General features: G+C 40.2%; 1 protein-coding gene across 1 annotated transcript in view; it reads right to left on the minus strand.

Moving 5' to 3' along the window:
- Positions 1-248: 248 nt before the first annotated feature.
- Positions 249-24,314, minus strand: part of LOC125438911 (cadherin-7) — a 149,850-nt gene continuing 125,784 nt past the window's right edge. The window contains exons 8-12 of the mRNA XM_048507603.1: positions 23,513-23,649; positions 22,717-22,838; positions 16,188-16,305; positions 13,660-13,911; positions 249-3,890 (exon numbers count right to left, since the gene is read on the minus strand). Coding sequence (XP_048363560.1) covers positions 3,397-3,890; positions 13,660-13,911; positions 16,188-16,305; positions 22,717-22,838; positions 23,513-23,649 — 1,123 coding nt within the window. The 3' untranslated portion in view covers positions 249-3,396. The remainder of the gene's footprint in view (positions 3,891-13,659; positions 13,912-16,187; positions 16,306-22,716; positions 22,839-23,512; positions 23,650-24,314) is intronic.

Below are 24,314 nucleotides of genomic sequence, written 5' to 3' on the forward strand. Positions count from 1 at the left end.
TTAATTTATCACCATTATCTTTCTGGGAGAATGTTTAAAATATAAGTCACACATGATGCTGTCAGTCAAGGCTGAAATAGATGCACAAGCTTGACCACATAAGAGATTCCTGTATACTTCTGAAAAGCCACATCTCTAGAGTTGAAAAAAAGTGGATTAATATTTTGGAAACACTTTTCTTGAACATTTGCAATAGGAAGTTGAAATATGGAATAATTTTAATGTTAATGATAACAAGACACACAAGGTAACGTTTGAAATATTTTATAAAAATGTTACACAGTTTTATTTAAAAAAGAGAGAGGGACATATTTGCACATTACAGTTCTTTCTCCTTTGAGGGATATCTGCTTGAATCAGCATGTCTATAGCTAAATGTAGATATATGGACAGGACTGATGTTCATTAAAGGACATTACCATGTCCCTGTAGGATTTTTAACTTTTTCTTTTTAACAGCAAACCGCAAAGTCATATCACCAACTGTTTTTGAATGTTTTCCCAGTTTCTAAAATTGGTTGCTATGCGGTATGATAGACTGAAGTTTGAGAAACAGACTGTATGCTTTGTCAGGTATGAGGAACTAGTTGTGTAGCTCTTCAGATCCCAGTCCTGAACTACACTTTCCTGGGAACAAACAGTTTTCTATGAAACCTCTTTTCATAGCACCTACATAACTCTGGCAGCTCAATTTGTTACTGAGTTTCATACACTTGAAATGTTTAATTGATTTTTTTTACATATGTGACAAATGGATGATGTCATTCACACACACACACAACTAGAAGCAAATCTACTGAATCATGAAACAATCATTGTCTACAAAAGAAGTTATCAAAGGTATGCCCAACTGTTTTGTGCATGATGTAATTTTATTCTTTTTGATGAAACTGAAGGCCACTTTCATAGTTTGTTGAAAATGCTGAGCTGCAAGAATTACAAAGCTTAAGATAATTTCTCTCTCACTTGTATTATCGTTATAATAAAGGTGTTTTTTTCCTACAAGAGTCCTGTCCCTCCTTAGAAAAAATCATTTCCAAGACAGCATAAAATTCTTGAGCCTGTGTTTTAAAAATGAGTATGGTGGACTTCCCTATAGTGTTGCCAACAGTTGCTAGGAAAAACACAAGCTTCTTTATTATATCTCTCCTAGTGTGTAAATATTCATTTGCTCAATAGTAGACATAAATTTGTTCCCAATATCCATCTGTGCAACTGAGAGATTGTATTAGCTGACACTCTCCAGATAAATACTCAAAATTTTAGAGAATCATTCTCTTCTTTATGGTGCTCCCTTATTGGCTTTGAAGCACACAGAGATCTTATCAGCTCTTTCCTCACTGGGTTTTCTACTGATCTGCTTGTCTAGGACAAAAACAAATTTGTCCAACTGATTTACTTTGTTACAAAAGTTTGGGAAGACTGCAACTATTTGCTTCTTGATTTAGGGAGACTCGCTGTTCTGGGAAGAAATCTGATCATTTGATAGGACTGTAGACATGCTGATGCCCTAAAATATGTCAAATTTAAGAAGCATCATAGAATTACCAAAACAGGGCAATTTCATTTTGGAGAGAGAGATTGCATTTAGAGGCAACTCATAATTTGAGGTCTCAAACTGTAGCTTACTTAGCTTGTGCATAAATCCTCTATGGAGTCCCTTCTTTCTCCTTAGGTCCTATTCCTGCAAACAAGTTCAAGGTTTCATATGTAGCTACTGCATAGTTTGTAAGCCCAAGTATGTGGGATAATGTTTTCAGGACTGGGACCTTATTCAGGAACTCCACAACCAATCTTAGCAAGACAGAAGAAATATAGAAGAAAATAGGAACAGACTATTAAAATAAAGTACTATTCTACTTGAGTACATGTCTTATCTGCTAGTAATAAATCAGGACAGCTAAAATATAAATATTGCCTGAATCATAAAAACTTGTCATATTCTACGAAATCCTACTTCAAAAAATTCAACATTATTTTAACCGACTGCAATCATCTTTCTAGTTTGGCACACCTGAACCAGTGCAAAGATGATATGTTATGAATTTAGCTCCCTAGGGAAAAATACTTATGAGCGTCAGGAAGGATCTGAAGATGGATTCTGGTGCTAATCGTATCACACTGCTTAACATATGAAAGAAATGTAAAAGAGTCTTTTGCTGTGATTCCTTGGCAGCAAAAGAGGTAGGGAACTTGATGGAAGGAGCAGGTTTGTTTAAATTGTTGGAGCACATAGAATGGATGACCTTGAAAACTACAACTTGCATTACAGACTGCCTCTGTAGTCTCCTTTTGAAAATGCAAAGTAAAAACATTTTATTCAAATCTTTCTCAGACACAGAAATGGCTCAGAAGAACAATGACAGTGGCGTGTCCTTGTAGCAGTGTTCCTCTCTGAGAGATGAACGACGGGCTCAATTGCTTCACTGTAATTTCTCTATTTCCATGCTTCATTTCCTTCATGTAGCTGAGACTGGAGGAAAAAACAGCATGTTTTCAAGCATCTAATACCATGATGCAGTATAATAAACCTGAATGCAGTGGAGATTGGAACTCCAGAATTAACATACCTCTTCATGTCAACCTTTTATTTAAAAACAAAGCAAAAAGGAAATTTCTCCTGTACTAATCAGAAGAAATAATTAACAAAAACAACCACAATAAATAGACAGCAACTTCCCCACATACCTACATAGGCATCACAACACTGCAAGAATTACTTTCCAGCTAACTGACTGACATGGCCTGGAAACAATTTTGATAAGGCAATATAGCATGTGTTGCAGATTTTCATAATAGCAATTGCAATCTATATTCAGAATTACCCAGATATTTACAGAGGCTTTTGGACTAAATAGCATTTAAAGCAACCTTAAAACAAGTCATTGCGATTGATATTTTGGAGCCAGCAAACTGCATGCAATGCTGTAAATAAAAGACGTAACTTTGCATCAGTAGTATACAATAGAATCTAACACTGTTGTATGTGGTAGATTTTTTTTCCACCCCTTATTCCCTTTCTCTCCACCAAGCAGAGATTCTGCAGTGTAGTCTTGACAATACTGTGAAGGCATCTATAGGGTATCATTGGCTCATTGAGGTCACAGTGCACTACTTACTCTTATAGGTTAGTTGCCTCTGCAGGTATATGAGCATTGCTATCTATTTGCACATGGTCGAGCATCTTAAAATGTTAACAAAAAAAAATAACTGGATGCTCAGAATCTGTGTGTTCAGTGCAGTCCCTAGGACAAAGTTCTAATGAAGATATGTTTCACCAAGGCAAGAAAACCCAAAAGGTTAAAAATGGAGAAAATATTTACAGATTTTCATTAGTCCAAATATTGAGTTTTTAATTTCTTTTTCTTTAGTGCATTGTCATAGAAAGGTTTGAAGGCTATGAATACAAATTTTCTGCTCCAGTTCCATACATATCTGCAAGTCGTTTGAAACGAGGCCCCCAGTCACTGAGGTAATCATAATTCTGATCAGAGTTTGAACTGATAGAATCTAAAGAGCTGAGTGACTCAGCCACTGATCCATTTCCTTCAAATGCGTATGTCTGCAGGGAATCATAGGGGGGTGCACAAGGATCCACATCGGCCTCTTTTAGTCTCTCCCAAATAAATTCTCTAAAAATGACATTATCTGGGATGCTTTTAAAGGATGGTCTACTCAAGAACTGGATCTCCGGAGTCACATCCCTCCTGGTCTTGGTGTCTCGGATGATGTTTAGGTTCCTCAAGGCAGCCATGTCAAAGGCTTCTGTGTCTTCTTCTCCACCTCCTTCGTCATCATATCTGACTATATTTTCCCTGATATCTCTCTCTTCATCAAAAACGAGGGGTTCCTTTTTCCGCCTTCTCATTGTAACAATCAGCAGGACAAGCACTGTAATGCAAGAAGCAATATTTTAAGCAAATTGATTATTATTGAAGTCCTCCTTACAATGGAGCTATACCAAAATGTAGGCGTGACAGAAACCTTCCACCAATGTGGTGGTCACCTGAGTTAATTTTTAAAATTGCTTCAGGTTCTAAAATGCCTTTTAGACCAAGAGCATTTAGACATTAAGGAATCTATTACTACCCTCCACCTGTTTTAATGTCTTCATATTTAATTCTGTATCCTACACCGGTTGCTGAAACATAAATTTTAAGAGCCAATTCAGGCCGAATATTACAACCTCACAGCCATGAAATAAAAAGAGACCTTTTTCTGAACTCTTAATTGCTCAAGTGATAAAAAGCACATTCATAAACATACCACATGTAATTTAACTGTCACAGTTTGGGAAGTGACTCTGTTTTAGTAGTTTATGGGGATAAGCTGTCTGATAAAATATCTAATCCTTGATAGGTATTGCTAAGTGATATCTAGCATAAGGCTTGGTTTGTCCATTAAAAGCATCTCACTAACAGATAACACTTTGCTTCAATGTGTGAAGTACTATAAGCTGTACCTGTGAAATATATCTAACGAGAACTGGAAATGCTGTTAGAGTTTATTAGATCAGGCCATGATAGTAGAGGGTAATAATTTTGAAATTTCTATAGTTAGAGAATTTCTTGTTAGCTTTAGTGCCAAGATGAATATTTGGAGAGCTAGCCAACATAACATTGTATCATACACTTCTAATTATCTGAAACTAGTTTGGGGCAAAAATAAAATCTGATCCCAATTCACTTTTCAAATTACACATACAGCAAATTTTGAATGAGTTATCCCTTTTAAAAATTAATAGTTCAATTTATCAATGAATACATAAGCAAATTTCTTGACACAAGTATTTTCAACCCCATTAGGAAAAAAAAGCTCATGATAATTCATATTGTGATGGGGGCAGAAATAGAAAACTGGAGAAACTAAAATGCATCACAATAGATGTAATAATTGTTTCTCCCAGATAGCCCAGGTTAGCCCATTCTCACCCATCTCTGAAGTTAAGAACAGTTAGCCCTGATTAGTACTTAGATGGGAGACCACCAAGGAACTCCAGACTGCCTCTGTTCCTCTTCTGTCTTGAAAATCCTAGAGAATTACTGTAAGTTAACTGCAAATTGATGGCACTTTCCACCGCTATACTTAATAATGTGTGTTGTCAATGCTACTACTATATGACAATTATAGCACAATTAGCAGTATTTTCATATCATCCCTGGAAGTATTCAATACAGCTAAGTTCATTACCTCACTGGAAAAAATATTTCCCATGAGTGGCTCTGCCATGTGGATCAAAAGTTTGACTATTGGCTCAAGCTATGGCTTTGCTAGATGTTTCTGTAAACCTGAGGAAACCTAAGGTTGCTGAAAAATTGCAAAAAAGTTCATTTATATGGAGAACTACTGTCAGTCAATGTTGGTTTATATATCCAGATTGAACAAAGAATGGAAGTCAGAGATCTATGGTTCTAGTTCCTATGGTGGCCACTCCTAGGCCAAACCTGCCAACATGTTCGGCAAACTAGACAATCAAGAATCTTTCAAAAACAGTTGTGGCAACTCCAAAGCTGTGGGACAAAGGTAATGTGATATTTCCTGTTTTGTTTGAGGTACTGCCACTTTGGGGGGAAAGGGATTTTGGTAGCATCCTATAGATATTTGTTATAGAAGCACTAATTTTAATATTTATAGATTGCCTTATATTCTCAGACTCAAGACAGTTTGCTGGTTCTTGTTTTGCTTTTTGCAATTACTTTATTTATTTTTATTTTATTAAATTTGTACCCCACTCATTCCCAACCAGTTAGGCTCGTTATGATCTTAAACAATATGGGAAACTTTTAAAAGCTGGATTTGCATATAGAAGACCTTGACACAATGACTAATAGAATATGGAGTAATTGAAGAAGACCTGATTTTCAAAACTGGGTCATCCATTAAATTTGCTACTGTTTGGCAAGTGATGATTTCGCCCTTATGTATTTTACAGGGCTACAGTGAGGAGAAATGAAATAAGAAAAAAGAGGAACTTTTGGATCCTGGCTAGCCTTATACAGTTTGAGACAAAAAATAAATGATCAACATAGGACTCACATTCACAAAATGAAGGTTTTTCCCCCTTATTTTGGAATACTTTTGCCACACTTTGTGTGTGTGTGTGTGTGTGTGTGTGTGTGTGTGTGTGTGTGTGTGGCTGGGTGGGTGGGTGGGTAGGTGGGTACTACAGCCACATTATTGAACAGTTCTATCTCCTCTTCACTGGACTGCAAATATGCTTTCACACCATGACATGTTTGACAGACTTCACTGGGGAATTTAAATACCTGCTAATAAGTGCAAAATGTATGAAACTCAGTAGATCTGCCCGCCTAGAGGTACAATAAAAATCAAGATAAATGAATGTTTTATGTGGTTATGCCTTGCACAGCCCATGACTGCTTGAAGCCAAGAAAAATATGAAGTCTTTGAAAGGTTAAACATTTTAGCATTTAAATGGCTTTAAGAGAATATTAATTTCTAATCACTCCAACTGCTCCTGAACAATAATTTTTAACCTCTGCATGAATAAATGCCGCTTTAGCAGCTTTGCAAGAGCAACGGCAATGTCTGCACAACCAGTTACCACAAATTCCACTGCAAGAACTGCTAGGTTTCAACGGGAGCTATTTTAAACCAAGCTTTTAAAAAATCTCATTTTTGAAACAAAGCAGTTATTAGTGTCTGGCTGAATGGCCAGGAAGACTAATATTCAGGATTGTTCATCTGACTTACTCATAATGAGTACTTGCAGCCTTTTAGAACAGAAAATCAGCCAGTGCTACCAATTAACCCACTGCTACATAGTCAGGTCATAGCATACTTGAGATTCTAAAGGGGCTGAGCGAAAATCTGAGAGCTCCATGATCAATCAGTACACTTAATGGCTAAGTGGAGATTTGAACCTGGGTGTGTCAGTAATATAAACCTCTAGTTCTGGAGGTTGATCTGGGACAGTTCCTCCACCACTCATTCTAATCATGATACATACACTCCAAATATATAGATACTTCCACTGTTGCAGAACTTATTACTCTTATTGTTGTAAATCAAAACAGTGTTTCCGTATCTCCCTATAAAATCACTCTTAACCTATTTCCAAGAAGTATCAACTTTCCATGCCCTGTAAAACTGCAATGGTTGTTAGATCATGGTGTAGGAGCTGCTTTGGGCCCACATATCCCTACTCCTATGAAGCACTGATACATCAGATCAGGCTTTTCTTTTTTAAAGCAAGACCACTTCTCTCTGTAAATATAATGCCACAAAAGCATGCCAATTCTAGAAACAGTGACACATGACTGAAGAAAAGACAGTTCTCTGTGTGCACATAATAAAAAAGATAGTCACTATTATGTTAAACAGTTATTATAAAAGCAATTACTATTGTGTCTCTGTGATATTAACTGCGAAAAATTATACTGAAATTGAAATACAATTCTCAGAGGCATTAAAGATTTTCCTCACATTTCTTTAAAGAATCACATATTGTATAAAGAGTGACACCCAGCATGACAATTTTCATGTACTTTTTTATATAATACATTCATTTTGTAGGGATTTATTTTTGGGAAAATAAGGCTATTTAAAAACCCAGGGGGCTCCCTAATTGTTTGCCCCTTCCCACAGTCCAGCATTGTGGCTCCAGCCAAGATTTCAGGAATGACAAAGATATGGGGAGGGGATTAACTGCACCTTGTTCCTGTTTCTCTTTTCCCAACTTGGCCTGCCATTTGGTTCCTTATATGGGCCAAACTTAATCATTTCTGACTACCCACACCTGTTTCTCATTTGCCTGATATCCTGGGAGTGGGTAGAGCAAAATCGGGCTGCAAGTGAAGATAGTAAATGGTCTTGTTCATCCATATTACTTAAAGAGAAAACATGGCAACCCATGCATTTTACTGCTCATGCAGCTAAATCAATCTGTTGAGTTTCTGTGTTGGGTTACGTGACCTGGATGAATAAAGCCAAATTCCAAAAATATTGCTATGGATCTAAACTTGTGACATGGCAAAATCAATCAAATATTTATTTATTTACAAATCCGCAAGGTATCACACAAAACAGATGTGGACCAGTTAATGCATTTATTTATTCTTTATTCTACTTGAAAGCTGATTTTAGAGTAGCCTGGTGGCCTTGTGGTTTTTAATTACTAGCAATTTGCCACTATTCATTTCCTGTGTATTAAAAGTTTTGACAGACTGGACAGGTAAATAAGATTTAAAAGTGCAGCTAGAAACAAAGTGCAGCCCCAAAACAAAAAGGAGCAGTACAGCACTCTTATTGGGTAGCTGACCTGTGCTCTGATTGGTGAAGCAACCTACTGACTAACAGAAGGAGGAGGTATCTCTCTAAAAGTGAAAAGATTGAATGCATTTGGGTTCCTTAATGTTAACTTCAAGTTCCTGAGTTTTGTGTGAAAATCTACCCTGAGAGGATTTCAGTCAGAGTGAGTATGATCTGAAATATGGTATGTGGCAGTGCATGCTGAGAGAAGAAATACACAAGAACTGGAAGTTTATTTATTGGTCAATGTAGAGATGGAATAGTAGAGAAAGACTTTCCACAGTGACCATAAATAAGGGGTAAAGGTAAAAGAATTCCTCAGCCAGTTAGGAAGGGAATTATACTCCAAGGAGGATTCCCTGTCTGGTGTATTAGTGATCTGCTTAAGTTACCTCACAATGGAGATTTTTGTACAGTAGGTGTCTAACAATGGAGAGGCTGTCTGTACTGAGACAAAGGGTTCAACCTGTCAAAATGCAAAATCTTTTTGAGTCCGTAAGTCAGTAACATCTAAGAGTAACTCAAGACAAAACTGCACCTTTATAAGAAAGCTAGGCTTGAGGGCCCATGGCACCGCACGGCGTTGCTGTGGCAATAATATTGTGGAGAAATGGGTAAGGAACAGTAGCAGCAAATCAATTGCAGAGGCCAGCAGTACGTGCTCATGGAAACGCACAGGCTGATACTGTGCAATGTCATTGATGTGTGTGACCGCATCCTCCCTCACTTCTCTTCCCTTGCATGGCACCCCTCCCCCCACCTCCCTCATTTCCGCTAGCACAAGTGGGTGGAGTCACATCCAGATGCTTGGGGCCCCACTCCTCTCCTCCCTTGCTTGCCACTCCTCACTCTCTCCCCTCCCTAACTTCTGTTCCCTTGCATGCCTCCCCCTCCGTCCCTTCCCTCTCCCACCTTTTCTTCCCTTGCATGCCACCCCTCCCCCTCTCTTCCTTCCGTCTCCCTCTGCTAGGGTGGGTGGGTCATATCCAGATGCTGGGCCTGCTCCCTCCCCTCCCTTTAATGCCACCCCTCACTCTCTCCCCTCTCTCACTTCTCTTCCCTTGCATGCCTCCCCCTCCATCCCTTTCCTCTCCCTCCCTCTCTTCCCTTGCATGCCACCTCTTCCTCTCCCTCCCTTCCCTCTCCCTCATGTGTATGTGTGTGTATGTGTTTCACTTCCACTCGAGTTATTGCCTATGTACTGTTTTCACTGCTCATATCTGGCCATCTGAGCAACATTCTAAGGGCACGAACATTCTAAGGGTGACAGTTACACACAGGCAGCTTCATGGCCTGGTGCGCCAGGAAAAATATGTTTTACCTGGCTCAGGTGTGTTGTCTGACAGCAGGAGGTATGTAAGAACACAGTCAGGGGAATGAGTAAGTGTCTGTGAAATTTTCAGAGCGTTTGGGCCAGCAGGTGCGGGGTTATTCTCAAAGCAACAAACGCATGGTTCCATTTTTATATATATAGATAGAACATTTAAGAAATGTATTGCTCCATCCAAAGGAGCAATCCATGTGGAGTTTGGAGTGGCATGGGCCCATTTGATCTTGGCATCAGTTCCCCTGCTTCCAGCTTTAAATTGTAGGCTTGAAGCATGCAGTTTAAAGCTTGACCCAAGCCTCGCTGAAGGCAGGATCAAACTGAGCTGGGGGATGGGGGCTGAAAGGCTCCAGCTTTATTCTGTTGGCTCTACTTTCCAAGCTTCAGTATAAAGCTGGAGCCAGGCTGGAACAGTGCACATGGAAATGTGTATGTTACCCAGCATGTTCCACATCTACTTAATTATTTGTATTCTGTTCTTTGGAGTTGATTCAGAATTCCCATCTAATCTAACCACAGTTGAATCTGGTTTGATTTTTTTTTTTTTAGCTGCACTGTGGAACGATAGAATATATGTAACACACACTGATTTAATATGTGAACTGCGAAACCTGTTTTTGCAATTTTAACAGCCTAAAAGGCTGTCTGGAGATTTTAGCCTTCACATTTACCATTCGTCTCCATGGTAGTACTTTTCTCTAAATAAAATGCTGGCTCTCTGAGTCTTTTTGGAGTCTCTGTCTATCCTTCCTTTTGTTCCTATGCATGCAAATCCCAGGAGGTCTCAGCTGGAGGTCTGAACCTTTCGTTGACAACTCTGTCAAATATTACAAGCCCAACTAAATGAAAGGGATTCATTGCAGCTAGCAGTGGACACATTCAGCTCTCTTTCTATGTTCTGTTTGTGTATTTTGCTCACAATCCAGTTGCTAATAATCCAGGTAAAAGTGTGAACTGATACCAAAATTATAATTTTAATTGATTCCTAACCCTTCTTTTAGAGGTAGCCCATTCAGTTGACTTGTTGGGTAGTTGATGTTTAAGAAAAAAAGTATTTGATAAATGTTAAATTAAATCAATTCCCTGCCTTGTTTGGTAGAGAAACAGCCTAGTGTAGTGGTTAAGAGTGGCAGACTCTAATTTGGAAAACTGAGTTCAATTCCTCAGTCCTCTCCATAAAGCCTGCTGGGTGATTTTGGACCAGTTACAGTTTCTTCAAAACATTCTCAGCCCATGCAAAAGCAAACAATGGCAAACTACCTCCAAATGTCTCTTGCTTTGAAAATCTTACGGGGTTAACATAAGTCAGCTGTGACTTGACAGATCACATGCATGCACACATGCACACAAAATGTTGTTTGCTCGTTTTTTTATATTAACAAATAGTATTAAGAAGGAGAAATAAAGTAAGAAGGGGACATTCTAGACTAATATGCTTTAATCAAACAGTAACTTTGCTTGCCAACTGTATCTTTTAGGCAGAAGATTTTGGCCACAATCCATAGGAAAAGGAAGTGTGCTTAAGTCTATTGATTTCAATGGGCTTAAGTAGGCTTGGTTAGTAGGCTTCAACTCTCCAAATATGAAAACTGAGGGGATGAAATTGGCAGTGAAGTCCAGCAATCATAATCCAGATTCCAATGGATCAAAAACAGAAAGAGGAAACATATTAAACTGATGGCTTTGGGTAAGAAAAAATGGGAAGGCCTGTCATGGACTACATATAGCACGTGTATACACACCATATCACATTTATACCACTTCAGAAACACTGGTCTCATTTTGCAGCTGAACAATTCAGACTACAGCATGATTAGAGAGTAAATCTGACAGAGAACAGAAATAGTTGTTAAATAGTAGTAGTCTCTGAGCATGTGTAGAATATTTTCCCTCAGCACTGATCAACAGCCATTTCCCTTTCTACAAAGACTTAGCAAAAGAAACATGGCTCAGCAGAGAAGATGGATACTTAGTGGCTGTGCATATAATTCACTTCTGTCCTGTTTATCTGTCCTGTTCTGCAGAATCAGGCCATTTTCTTGTCCAAACTCTTCCCATACACCACTGTGGCAAACTTCCAAGGCAGTTCTGCCTGGTCTTCCCAGTCTATTAGTTCCATTCAAGACATGGTGCTGCAACGACGCCCAGCTGCCACTCCGAAAGAGGCTTTTCAATGGTGCGGGAAGGCTTGCAAAGCAAAAAACCTCGCTGCTGCTGAGAAGCCCCCATGGGTTTCAATAGACTTATGGCACCTTTATACGCGCTGTAAGTCTAAAGTCCTGGTTGCCAGCGTGAGGTGATAAATGGCTGGAAGAAATCTGACTAATGTTTGCTTCTCCCCTGGTTATACCCCTAGCCCTCCTGCACTACGCTGGTAGCAGCAGTGGCACTGAGATGCTGGTGCTACATCTACTGCTGCATCCCAGCACTGGGAAGGGCTGCAGCGGGTGCACACCAGCAAACTCACCCTTCCACTGGGGTGAGTGCTTTGGGGAGGAGAAATCCTCTGGCGCACCCATGCACTGCTCCCACAAGTGGATTCCCCCACTTTGGATGGAGCTCTTAGTGATCTAGGAGCTAACAGAACAAACCAATAATAAAGACATCTAATTTGCATTTCATTCTGAAGCTTTGTGGAGGGATGTTCAGGGATCATAGAGTGGGAAATCTATCAGTGCTCTTTTGGCACCTCTCCCGCGCCGACCCAGCTCTTCCAAGCAGGGTTGGCACAGGAAAGGAGGGGGGTGAGGGCGATTTTGCACCCTTCCCCCCTGTTGCACCCAGGGTTTATTTTTCCCCTGTCTCCATGGGCGGTACACCCCTGGTCTAACCACTATGTGTGACAGTGGTACCAGACTAGATGGATCACTGGCTTGATCAAGTACAGCACTGGTACATCTTTATGTTCTTACCTAAGAAAATCAAAAATTCAGGGGCTTTGTTAGGCAGACTCTTTTTCCCATCTGTCTTAGGCTTCAGCTTTAATTGCCATACACATATTGATGAAGGAAAGTGTTGTCAAACTGCAGCTAACTTACACTGACTTTGTTTTGCTTTTTCTAAAGCAAGGGACAAACAGAGGTAGTCTGCTATTGTCTTCGGATTTTTGGGGGTGTGTCCCATCCAAATACTAACCAGGGCCAACTCTGGTTAACTTCCTAGATCTGATGGGATTGGGCTAGCCTGGGCCATTCAGAACAGGGTATGCTATATGCTACATACAGACAAAGAAGGGGGAGAAGTCCCTTGCTGCTCCTTGAAAACCAGGATGATTAGAATCATAGAGTTGGAAGATACCACAAGGGTCATCAAGTCCAACCCCCTGCAATGCAGGAACACATAATCAAAGCACTCCTGACAGATGGCCATCCAGCCTCTGTTTAAAAACCTCGAAAGAAGGAAACTCCTTCCCAATAGAGCGTTCTGAGAAATATGATTATAATGGCTGAATCAAGGCAGTTGTAGGGTACATTAACTCTGTTTCGGATTGTGGCTGTTATCCTTTTTAAACCCAATGTTCCACTTCTCCTTTGCACCAATAAATTATAGCTGATTCAAGAGATGTTATTGCTCCTGGCATTGCTTCTCATGCTTCTTGAAAAAGCTTAACTTTGATAATGTGTATCTGAACTATAAAAGCTCAAAGAAATTCTCTTGTGGAACTTAGAATATAAAACCTCTCCACTGCAAGAATAGTTTTTAAAAAGCAGCAGCTCCCCTCCCCGCACATCATTTGATGCATACTTTCTATAAACAACTGTATACACAGCAACCATTTAACTCACAGAAACCTAAGGTGCTAGCAACTGTTCCATCAGAATTACTTGCCAAGATGGCACAACAGAAACTAATTACTATAGACAATTGTTTGAAGGTGCCTGGTACAGCTACTTATTGCAGCTAAACGGGATCTGGGACAGGCAAGTAGCTCAATGAAAGACCATTTCTGGGACCCAGTCTCTTGGAGCTCCTTGAAGATTAAAAAAATAACAATAAAAATGCAACAACTTTTGTTCTTGCTCTGAAGGAGGACTGTAGGTGAACAGAAGCCAAAAGACATACCTAGCAAGGTCAGGACACAAGCCAGTATTGCTATTAATGCTCCAGTGCTAAGCCCTGCTGGCAAGATATAGGCCTCCGCATTACATGTTTGAGCGATACCATCAGCATCACAATCACATACTCGGATAGTAAGGGTATTGGTGCTACTGAGTGAAGGAGAGCCACTGTCGACAATGAATATTGGCAAAAAGTAAACAGATTGCTCCTGCCTCCGAAATCCATTCCTTCTGGTTATTATGGATGCTGTGTTATCTAAAACAAGAAAAAGAGAAGAGAGTGACAAACAAGGTTTTATTAAAAAGAAAAGAAATGCTCCATAGATTATTTTAAAATATGTTTCAGCTCTGGCAACATACAAAAACCTCTTGGGTTTGAAACTTAGAAAAATGAGCTCTACCACATTTTCTTATGAACGAGGTTAAAATACCACATATATATTAATGCAAAGATCCAAGGAAAAGACAGATGACAATAAAAGTTAAAAGTGAAATGCTTTATCTGTTATATTTAGCATTGCTGACTTGGTTCAATGGCTATCTGAGCATATGATCCTGGACAAGTGGTAGCAGGAGGGTACGTTTCTCGACAACCTCATAAAGTCACATGTTACTCCAAGAAAATGCTGTACATCTGTAGAGATTACTCACATTACAAATTACATTGAGACTGCAGGGAGGACTGAATGCATATTCCTTCACTGAGCAAAAGGATCAACAATCCAGGTTAGCAACTGAACTGGGCCATGGTCTGTCTAAAAAAGCTACATACTTTGAGATGACAGTCCTGGAACTTCAGTGTTAAGTGTTCTGTGTGAATTTTCAGTTACTTAAACCATGTTGCTAAGAGACCTAACAATCCATGGTCCATATTATGCAGAAATCTAAAGCATGTGAGCAAAGCAAATTACTGTAATGCACACAACTATTTACTTTTTAACAGAAAGGAACTATTATGTGAACACATTTAACAGTTATACACTAAAGATTTAGTTTTCTCATGGTTAAGAACACTGGATGTTGACAGGAAAAAAGAATCAGTTTGGTTCTAAATCTTGCCATTCCCCGTATTTATAAAAGAATCACATCTATAGAAACTGACAAAGAAAGGAATGAATAACATCACCAAGGATAAGTAAGAATTGCACCTCCCCAAGTTTATGATTTAGTCATTTTTTCTTAGATAAAATATGATATGTTCAATATAATAAACATGCAATGGTTTGGAACATGCTCATGCCAAAAAACAAGCAAACAAGCCTGAGAAATTTCAAACATATTCTATGGAAGGAAAAGTACACGGTTGAGAGGAACCAGCCATACCTGAGCCTTTATTAGCTTTAGGCTACCTCTCAAGGAATAAAGTAAGGGACAATGCTGTATAAGTACTAGTTCCTAAATGTAATAGTTGTCTTCCAGAAACATTACATTACTATTTATTCTAAAGGAAGTACATTTGAAATCTAATAGTAAAATAATAAAGAACCTGAAATGACAGTAGTAAATCATAAGTAAATAGAAAGTCATTAAAAAAACTATATCCAAATCTAATAGATATGACTGTCACAACAGATTTGCACTGTCAGGACTGAACAGATACAAGTGATGCCACCAATGATTGTAATTACCCTCTTGGATTACAGACTTTGGTAGTTTGTAAAGCTTTGCCTTCTGATTGGACAAGGTCTTGTTGAGTGGCATTCTTTGTCGATAGTCATAACAATAGATCATGACACTTGTAATCAAAATAAGAACAGCAGTCTGTAACTGCATAAATCTTTACCAGAAAGTTCTTGGTGATTCTGGAGCCCTGAACAAAGCTCCAGCATGGGACCCCTGAATCACCTCTACTCACTACCCCACCTGGGACAACCCAGGCTCAAACCACATGCAAGGAAGGGGTGGTCACGACCTGCCATCACCAGTGCTTCCTCTTCTTTTCCCTTCCATCCCCGCCCCTCAACCCAAGGCCCTGGAAAGTTTCCCCATGGCTAAAGATCACCCTAATCTTTAGTTACCAGCAGAATAAAATCTTATGCAGAGGAGAAAACTGAGGAAAAAGGAATTTTCAAGTTTACTCTTCAAAGCATTTTATTGATGATTCTGCTGAAAAAAAAGTTTTCTCAAAGCACCAGCCTCCTTGCCAAATGTTTAAGGGCTAATTTCTCTATTTTCTGAATTACATTAATCAAACATGAGACCCAGGAAATTTTTCAGCTGCTACCCTGAGGTATAATCTAATTCAGATAAAGACCTACAAATACAGAAAGCAAAAAGAATCAGTTTAAGGAAATGATCTGAAGCCCATCTGTTTGGCTTATGGCATAAAAGATTTAAACAGCAGTTTCTTTCTCCTGACACATAATCTATGGATAAAAATTACTTTGCGGTCTGATTGCTCTTAATTAATGCTGCTCCTGACAAGGATGTTACTCCAGATGACAATCAGTATTGCCTGTCTCAAAAAAAGAAGTGCCTTGGCATGTCAACATTCACATGCTCTTGGGTAGTCAGCCACAGTTGGTGTCTTACCTTTGTTATCTTGCAGTGTAAAATTGTGGTTATTTGCAGCCTCTCCTGTCAAACTGAAGGTAAACTGATGGCCACTGGGTGGATCATCTTTGTCAACGGCACTGATTCTCTGAATTACCTGGAAGGGGTGGGGGAGAGGATTATCCTGTTAGACTTTAGTGCATATAAAACATGGATACATATTTCCTGTTGCATATAAGGAAAGTGCAAGTAGGAAAGTAAGGAAATGTCACCTCTGCTTATTTTACTTATTTAGTTATTCAAATATTTGTGTTCCTCCTTTCCTCATGGTTCAAAGTGGTTTATGAATTGAAATTTTAAGCACATAAAACACAACAAACTTCCAAACAACCCTGCTATGCCCACTGTCTTAATTCTTTGTAAATTGTAAATAAATACAATATGTGCAAAATAATGTTTATTTATTCATTTCTTTTTCTATATTCTGTTGCCACCAGGAATTTAATTCCAAATCCCTTTATAATTTCTCCTGAAATAGTGTGTCCAAGCTTTAAAGCAGTTTCGAAGGGTGACATGGTCCTCAGGAAATGACTAGTATGGGATTCCAGTTTACATTTGACAAATTAAAAAATTATTTACATATGCTATTTAGCTTAAAGTTTTCAAGAAATAATTTACAGCAAATAGAAAGGTCTGTAGTGGTTGCCCAACCATTTCTCCCTGCAGGGGCATTACCTAGAGCAAAGCCTGGCACAGGGGACCAAAGAGCCTGAGCTTCTGCATGCCTCCCCAGCTCCCTTCAGTGCCAGGCATGTGATGGGGCATGCCACCCTCCCCCACCATGACCAAACAATTATTTTTTGCACCTGCTCACAAAACACCTCCCACTCCCAGCAAAACATACATGGCTCTCTCTGCACCAGCTCTTTCCTGAATTTCCTAAATCCCACAACAAATCACCTGTGCAGGGTATGCTTTTGTTAGCCCTTGAGAAACAACTCCAAGCTAAGGTGCAAGTTAATGTATTAATGGCATATGAAATCTCTCACAAATCACCCCAGCCGAAAACGATTTACCAAACAAATGCTCAGCATCATCTCTCACAAAGAAGAACACTCTCCAGTGGAATCCACCCCCCCAAGAGCACCATCACTTTCAGTGAATTGTTTAGAACTAGGGAACTCAGATTCTTCCAGCTAAAATCCACCTGAGAAGAGGAGAATCCTGGGAGTCCCCAGTAAAATAGCTGCAAAATTGAGAAGTGATGCTGTTTTGGGGAGTGGATTCTCCCTCACCCTGAAACAGCATCACTTTTTGAGGGTGGGAGATTCAAGATGAGTGCAACAAAATGCACCTCAGATTCAGCCAGAATCTAGGCAAATTTAGGCACGATTTGGACAAAAGTTTCCGATTTATGTCCTGCCCTGGGCAACATGAGACAAAATGCACAAATGCAAGGATATTTGGAAGGCAAATCTGGGTGCTAGTATTTTTTGAGTGTTTTTCGTCCTGCAGGGGAGGGACATTTTTAAAGCTAAGCGGCACCATGATTTCAAGAGGGCAGCATCATCAAGAGACTGCTCCCTGATGATACCTCACCCTGAGTTTGGTTAATGTTTTGGTTCAGGGGGGGAATAGCAAAGTTATGGATCGCCCAAATGGAATGCCCCCATCTCCTCATTGTTTTTCAATGGGGCCTAGCTAACAGGAGATGGGGCTACCCATTTGAGGGGACCATAACTTTGGTCCTCCTGAACCTAACTTCACCAAACTTAGGAATTTGGCATCATAAGAATAGTTACCAGATGATGCCACTCCTGACAGAATTCCTTTGGTGTCACTGAAGTTTTACAAATACACCCCTTACAGGCATCCCAAAGAAATTCTGCCCAAGATTCTTTTTGTTTTGCAGTGGCTTTTGCTCCATTGCTTAGCCAATGGGGAATTTCTGAGGCAAGGCTGCACATTTTTTTTGAAGATATTGAAGGCATTCTCAGACTTCTTCCAAAGGTGGCTCCAGGAAGCCCTCCTGAAGTAATGAAATAGCATCCAGGCTTAGAGACCTTTGCTTCCTGAGGGTTCAATTTTACTTAAGGCCCCAAAGGCTTGTACATTTCCCAGCTCCTGCCCATGGAAGCCCTCGCGGGCTGGAGTTCTCTCAAGAACTTCTCAACTTTCAGCGCCCTCCCAAAGATCAAAGCTCACCAGAAGCTTGGATGCCACTGTACCCAAGGACCATCTTGGGGCCACCTTGAGAGAATCCTGAATTGCCAGCTATCTTCAAAATGTGCAATGCCAGCGCTTACACACTCAGAAATTCCCAGAATCTACCCAGAGCTCTTCAGCAAGTTCTATGAAGGTAAGGGAAACATTATTTTTTTCCCACCATGTATGGAGCTTCAATGGGAGCTTTCTGTTATACCCAGCTGGCTGGCTGTGGTAGAGAGTTTTCAGCAGGAGGCACTGTGGTGAGTAGTCTTGCTCTGGAGGTGGGAGACACTTATGGCCCTTCCACTGCAGGGGCTGCTGAAGATTGTGAAGTCTTTTCACCAAGAGAAAGGGAACCAGCCAACTTTGCTAAAAGGATTTGCCTGGGATGGCAGTCAAGATGCTGTGGGCATCAAGGTTTCACCTTCCAACTTGAATTGCCCACAGCATTTTTCCTCTTCCACACACATTTTAGCTTAAAATTTGGATTTTGGTTCCTTGGTCCAGGAGACTCTCACACCAGCAGCCCTACAGGGGAAATGCCTCCCCACCCAGAGCCAAGACCCTACCACCCAGTGCCTCCCATTGGAAAACCTCTTACCACAGGAGCCATCTGGGCATAACAGAAAGCCTCTACATTGAGGAAGTCCTATGAGGTGGGAAAAGTAGCATTTTTCCCAAATTCTCACAGAACTTCTTGCTGCTGTAGAGTTCCTGGCAGATTCTGGGGAATTTCTGGAGGTGTGTAAAGCACTGGCTGCACATTTTTGAAGATAAGCGGCACCCAGACTTCTCAAAGGTGGCGCCGAGAGGTCTTGGATAATAGCATCCAAGCTTGGTGAACTTTGTAGCTTTCCTGGATGGGGGGGGTGAGTTGAGAGAGTTCCCTGAGAAGGAGACTCAGCCCTCACTTGAGAGACTTTCATGTGCAGAAGGCAGGGAAACAAAATAAGCCTTTTGGGGGCCCATAAAATTAAAACCCCCCAGAAGCAAAGGTCTCCAAAACCCTGGATGCTATTACCTAAGGAGGCCCTCCCCTGGAGCCAATTCCTTTGGAGAATCTGCAGTGCCTCCTATCTTCAAAATGTGCAGCCTGCCCTACACACTCCAAAGAAATTCCCCATTGGCTACAATGGAGCTTAAAGTCACTGCAAAACAAAGGGATCTTTGGGGCAGAATTTCTTGGGGTGTCTGTAAAGGGGAGTGTATTTTTCAAAGCTAAGTGACACCAAAGAATTTCAGGAGTATCATCCTGGTAACTATTCTTATGGATGCCACCCAAGTTTGGTGAAGTTAGGGTTCAGAGGGACCAAAGTTATGAGTCCCTCAGATGGAATTAGCCCCATCTCTCCGTTAAGCTCCCATTGAGAAACAATGGGGATGGGGGCACCCTTTGCTCCCCCTGAACCAAGACATTTTCAACTAGGCAGGAACTTGCAGGTGGTAACATCAGGACAGTCTCCTGGATGGGTACTCCCTGAGAATGCTGGTGCAGCTATATTGGGCCTTAAAAATGTGCCCCCTGCAGGCCGAAACGTAAAAAACACTAAAAAAATTTAAAAACACACAAACAACTAGCCTAAAAAAATGGTGGCTACGTGATGACCAAGCATTAGATGGGGGGTGCCCGGGAACTATAGGGTACCCCCTATTTCCTGTACAGGGCAGGAATTACATGCCACTGTCTCCCTGTATTGTTCAGCCTACCAGCTAAGATCCTCTTTTGAAGCCCTACTCTCTGTAGCCCTGTATGCGAAGGTGAGGTATGTGGCATCCAGATTCAAGGCTTTTTTTCAGAGATAGTGCTCTGCCTTTAAAATGCTATCCCCTTTGGGAATTTCCTGGTGCCTACTTTATTTCTCTTTATGCGCCAAGCTGAAACATTCCATTTTTGACCTAGGTATTTTACTGTTAGTGCTTATCTTGTGTAGTTTTATGGTCTGCTTCTGGCTTGAGGACTGTTTTATCAATATCACTTTAGGCTGTTTGATGTATGTTTTATACTGTTTTTATGTCCTGGTTTTGTTTCTAATGGCTGTGTTTTAATAGTTGTATTTTACTGCTGTAGTTGTAACCCTGTAAGCTTCCAACCTGAGGTGTCTGGACAAGGCTGAACCCAAAATGTCCTAAAATAAGTAGAAGTAATTAATATGTTGTGGACAAAAGTGGAGAGCTTGCCACTTACTATAATACTGAATGTACGGAAATTCCAGAAACGTTAAAGATTTATCTGCTATATTCTTATCATTGTTAGAAAATAAGTTTTTGTATTTTGTCTCTATACAATTATCCATTTCAACAAAATCAAAAACTTTTATCTGCCATTCAAAAATTACTAAAGTCACAGCCCTCTTTCAATAATGCACCCCGAAATTATGCAATAACAATAGAAATTTAAATAGTTCTGATGTCGCTTTCTGTAGGATACAAAAAGAACAAAAACCAACTTACGGGGTTTTTACAATGACATTCTAAGCAGAGTGTCATTTTTTTTCCTAATTCCATTAACTTCAATGTACTACCTTGTTTCCCCGAAAATATGACCTACCCTGAAAATAAGTCCTAGCATGATTTTTCAGGAATTCTGGAGGATGCTCAAAATACTCCAAAAATAAGCCCTAGTTACAGATTCCCTGGCGCAGCTGATCTTGTCACATGGGGCACACAAAGAAACCAGATAGGAATCTGTCACAATACAAGTTTGTATTCAAATAACAAACTATACTAAACTTTTGGTGGTCCCTTCAAACTCAGTGATCTTTTCTAGTACATTCACAGCCTAATCCAGAGTATGCAATGGCCAGAGGGCTTCCAGGCAATGCAAAGAGGCAATGAAAATCAGAAAACCCATGGTCCCCTGAAACTCCTCCATTGGTCAGTAGGAGGTACATGCTTGGGGGATTCCTGGGTTGAAAGTACGGTGAAAGCCGACTAAGGTTGGTTCTGCCCCCAAGAATGCCCCTAGCTCATCCCCAACCACACCAGAATCTACATTTAGGGCAGTGCATCTCTGAGGTGGCAAGCTCTTCTAGGTAAGGAGCTGTGGAGCTTCTGTGTTTTCCCTCTTTGCCTCCTGCTTCTGTGTTTGCCCTCCTTGCTGGTACACGTGCCACTTATGTCAGTGGAGTGAACAAATGTGCCGGCACAGCCTCATGCCAGTTCAAGGAGTTGCTCCCCCCCCCCCCGCCATCTCTGGATTGGCTGCCCATGTAGCAGAGACCAAATAACACTGACAATTGCCTGAAATAACATAATCTAAAGTAGTGTGGACTGCATTAAATAACATGGAATGAACACTAAAGTACTAAAGGAGTGTGGACAAATATTTTATAACAATCTTTTGATAGATGCAAGGTAATTCTAGCTAAGTTTCAGTGCTGCCTGCTCACTATTTTCCTGGGAGAAAGCTCCAATAAATAGATTTGAATAGGATTCAGAGCAGACTTTCTTATGATTACATTGGTAATTTGAGATCTGTGAATGAATCCTGTGTTTTTTAAAATTACAAATAGCAACCGAAGGACAGTTCTTACTCACACTGAAGACATAATGAGTGCAAGGAGTGAACCACTTCCTCACATCCTTTTCCTCCAACTTCAGCAGCTCCACCTAGACCTCATGGGATAATCTAAACAATGTCTTTATAATATTAATTAAATAGGACTGACGCCTCACACCTCTGGAGTTTGGAATAGGGTTCCCCATAATTGCTGTTTACTGTTAAAAACCCATGGAAGAGCCATTCAAGGATCCCCTAATGGCTCATCTTGTGTAACTGTCATACTTGGGTAACTGTCATACTTGCTTCTTTACCTTACACTTGAATCACACTGGGGAAATTATTTGTATGAACCGGAACTGCTAACATTTGCAGGATAATCAGTTAAAATGCAGGGCATCTTCAAAATGGGTTGCTATGCTCAGAGGAATTGTTGCAGTGGAGTGTCCTAGTAAACACCAGTTTTTCCAGTTCACACTGTACTTCAGGCATGTCATTGCTGCAGCATAAGATCATCTGAACAATGTGTAATGCAAATTTACTTGCACAGTCCTCTCTCAGGGTCTCACATGATGAAGGCTTTCACATCCTGCATATGAGCTCCCAAAGGCACCAGGTGGGCCACTGGGAGTAGCAGAGTGCTGGGCTAGATGGACTCTGGTCTGATCCCAGCAGGCTCTTTTTTATGTTCTTAGGTTCTTAAGGTTTCAGATGTGGCTAATGTTTGCTTCAGCTTCAAATCAACATGTCATTTCTACTGCAATAAACTGATTATATTTTATCTTAAAAGAGGCAACACTGCAAATGAAATTACTGCTGTGCAGCAAATATTATCAAGCTGTTAGGAATATAAATCCACACCTTGCCAAGCTCTGCGTTTTCACAGACAGTTGTTTCATAATCCATGGCAAACTCAGGAGCATTGTCATTGATGTCAAGAATAGTGATGGCTACATATCCTCTCCCAATCTGCGAAGGGTTTTCTGGGGAAACAAGAACCAATTATTATTTTTTCACTGTGAACTAATTCTGAAAGGTTTAAATATTCTCCATAAGTGGGGATCAATAAAATGATGTTGTCAAAGGGGTTTTGTCATCCACAAAGAAAGGAAAACAACTCTACAGCTGCCCCGTTTGATTATGGTAATGGAATGCCATTGTCCTGTCTTAGCTAATAGTCAGTGCTGGATGCCTGAGAAGGAAATACAGGAAAATGAGTAAATCCAACCAGCCTCTGACACTTGTGCAACTGCAAACAGTCTGGATTGCTGGGGCGCCTTTGGTTTTTCCAAAAAGATTGCTAGTTTAGCAATTTTTGTAAAACTGGGTTGAGGGAAGTATAATGGGTTGAATCCATTTGGGAGAAGAGCCTTGTGGAAAGTTCTTCCCCAAAACAGGATAAATAGCTTCCTCAGCCCGTTATATTTGGGCTGTGCAGAAACTGGCACTGCATTGTCACTTCCAATGCTATGATTGATAATCATCCCAAAACAAATAAGATAAACTGCATAATTAACTGTTAGTGGTAAACTGTTAAAAGTTCTTTTAATCTCTTTAGGCATTCATGAAGCACTTGATTCAATGTCACTGGACAGATATTACAGTGAAAATCCACACTTTAGAAAAAGCTTACAAAACTCCTGTAATGGTAACTTACGGCTCTCCATTGCTAACACAGTGATGTTATGAACTGCATTTGTCTCCCGGTCCAAAGGCTTTGCTGTTGTAATGACCCCACTATTGGCATCAATATTGAAATATCTCTCCAGGTCTGTGTTTCGATCTATTGAGTACCTGGGTGAAAGATGAAACCAAACTTTTGATATATGGATAACTGTAGTTTGCTAAAATGTTTCATTGATTTCACATTAAGGTGAAAGAGAGTTCATTATGTTTTCTTTTTATCCAGGTTCCCTTTTTGTCCAACATGTCTTGATTTTCCAGGAAAAAAGAAAGCATGATGCAGGAGCCATCTGGATCAACAAAATACGCAGAGGAATGCTGGCTGTGTTCCCACATTTCATAATACCCTCCTAAGTGAGGTAACAGGTATTTCCTTTTTTTCTGTTCTTGTATCCCGAGGTCAGCCATTCATTTATTTTTGGATGACTCTCCTCCTGAACCCAACATAATGTGGAATGGATTTGGAAGCCTGCCACTTGGCAATATCAACCCGATGCAGTTCCCAGCAGACTTTCCTTTCTGAACTACAGAACTTTCTGTCATGGGTAGAAAAGCTCCTGTATTACCCTGTGCCACGGGGATGGATAAAAAACTGTAGAGTAGGTCAGGGATTATGTATTACCAGATTTGCTCCTGGGGTCTTATTGTCATCATACAAACACCGGCTGTTGTAACTGAGCTCCTCTGGCTTAAAAAGATAATATTTGATCCTGTGACCATTTTTTTCAAAGAAGAGAAAAACCTAAACCCCCTCCCCCCTCCAAAAAAACCCAAAC

This window comes from Sphaerodactylus townsendi, linkage group LG09 (assembly GCF_021028975.2).
Source record: "Sphaerodactylus townsendi isolate TG3544 linkage group LG09, MPM_Stown_v2.3, whole genome shotgun sequence".
Taxonomy (NCBI): Eukaryota; Metazoa; Chordata; class Lepidosauria; order Squamata; family Sphaerodactylidae; genus Sphaerodactylus; species Sphaerodactylus townsendi.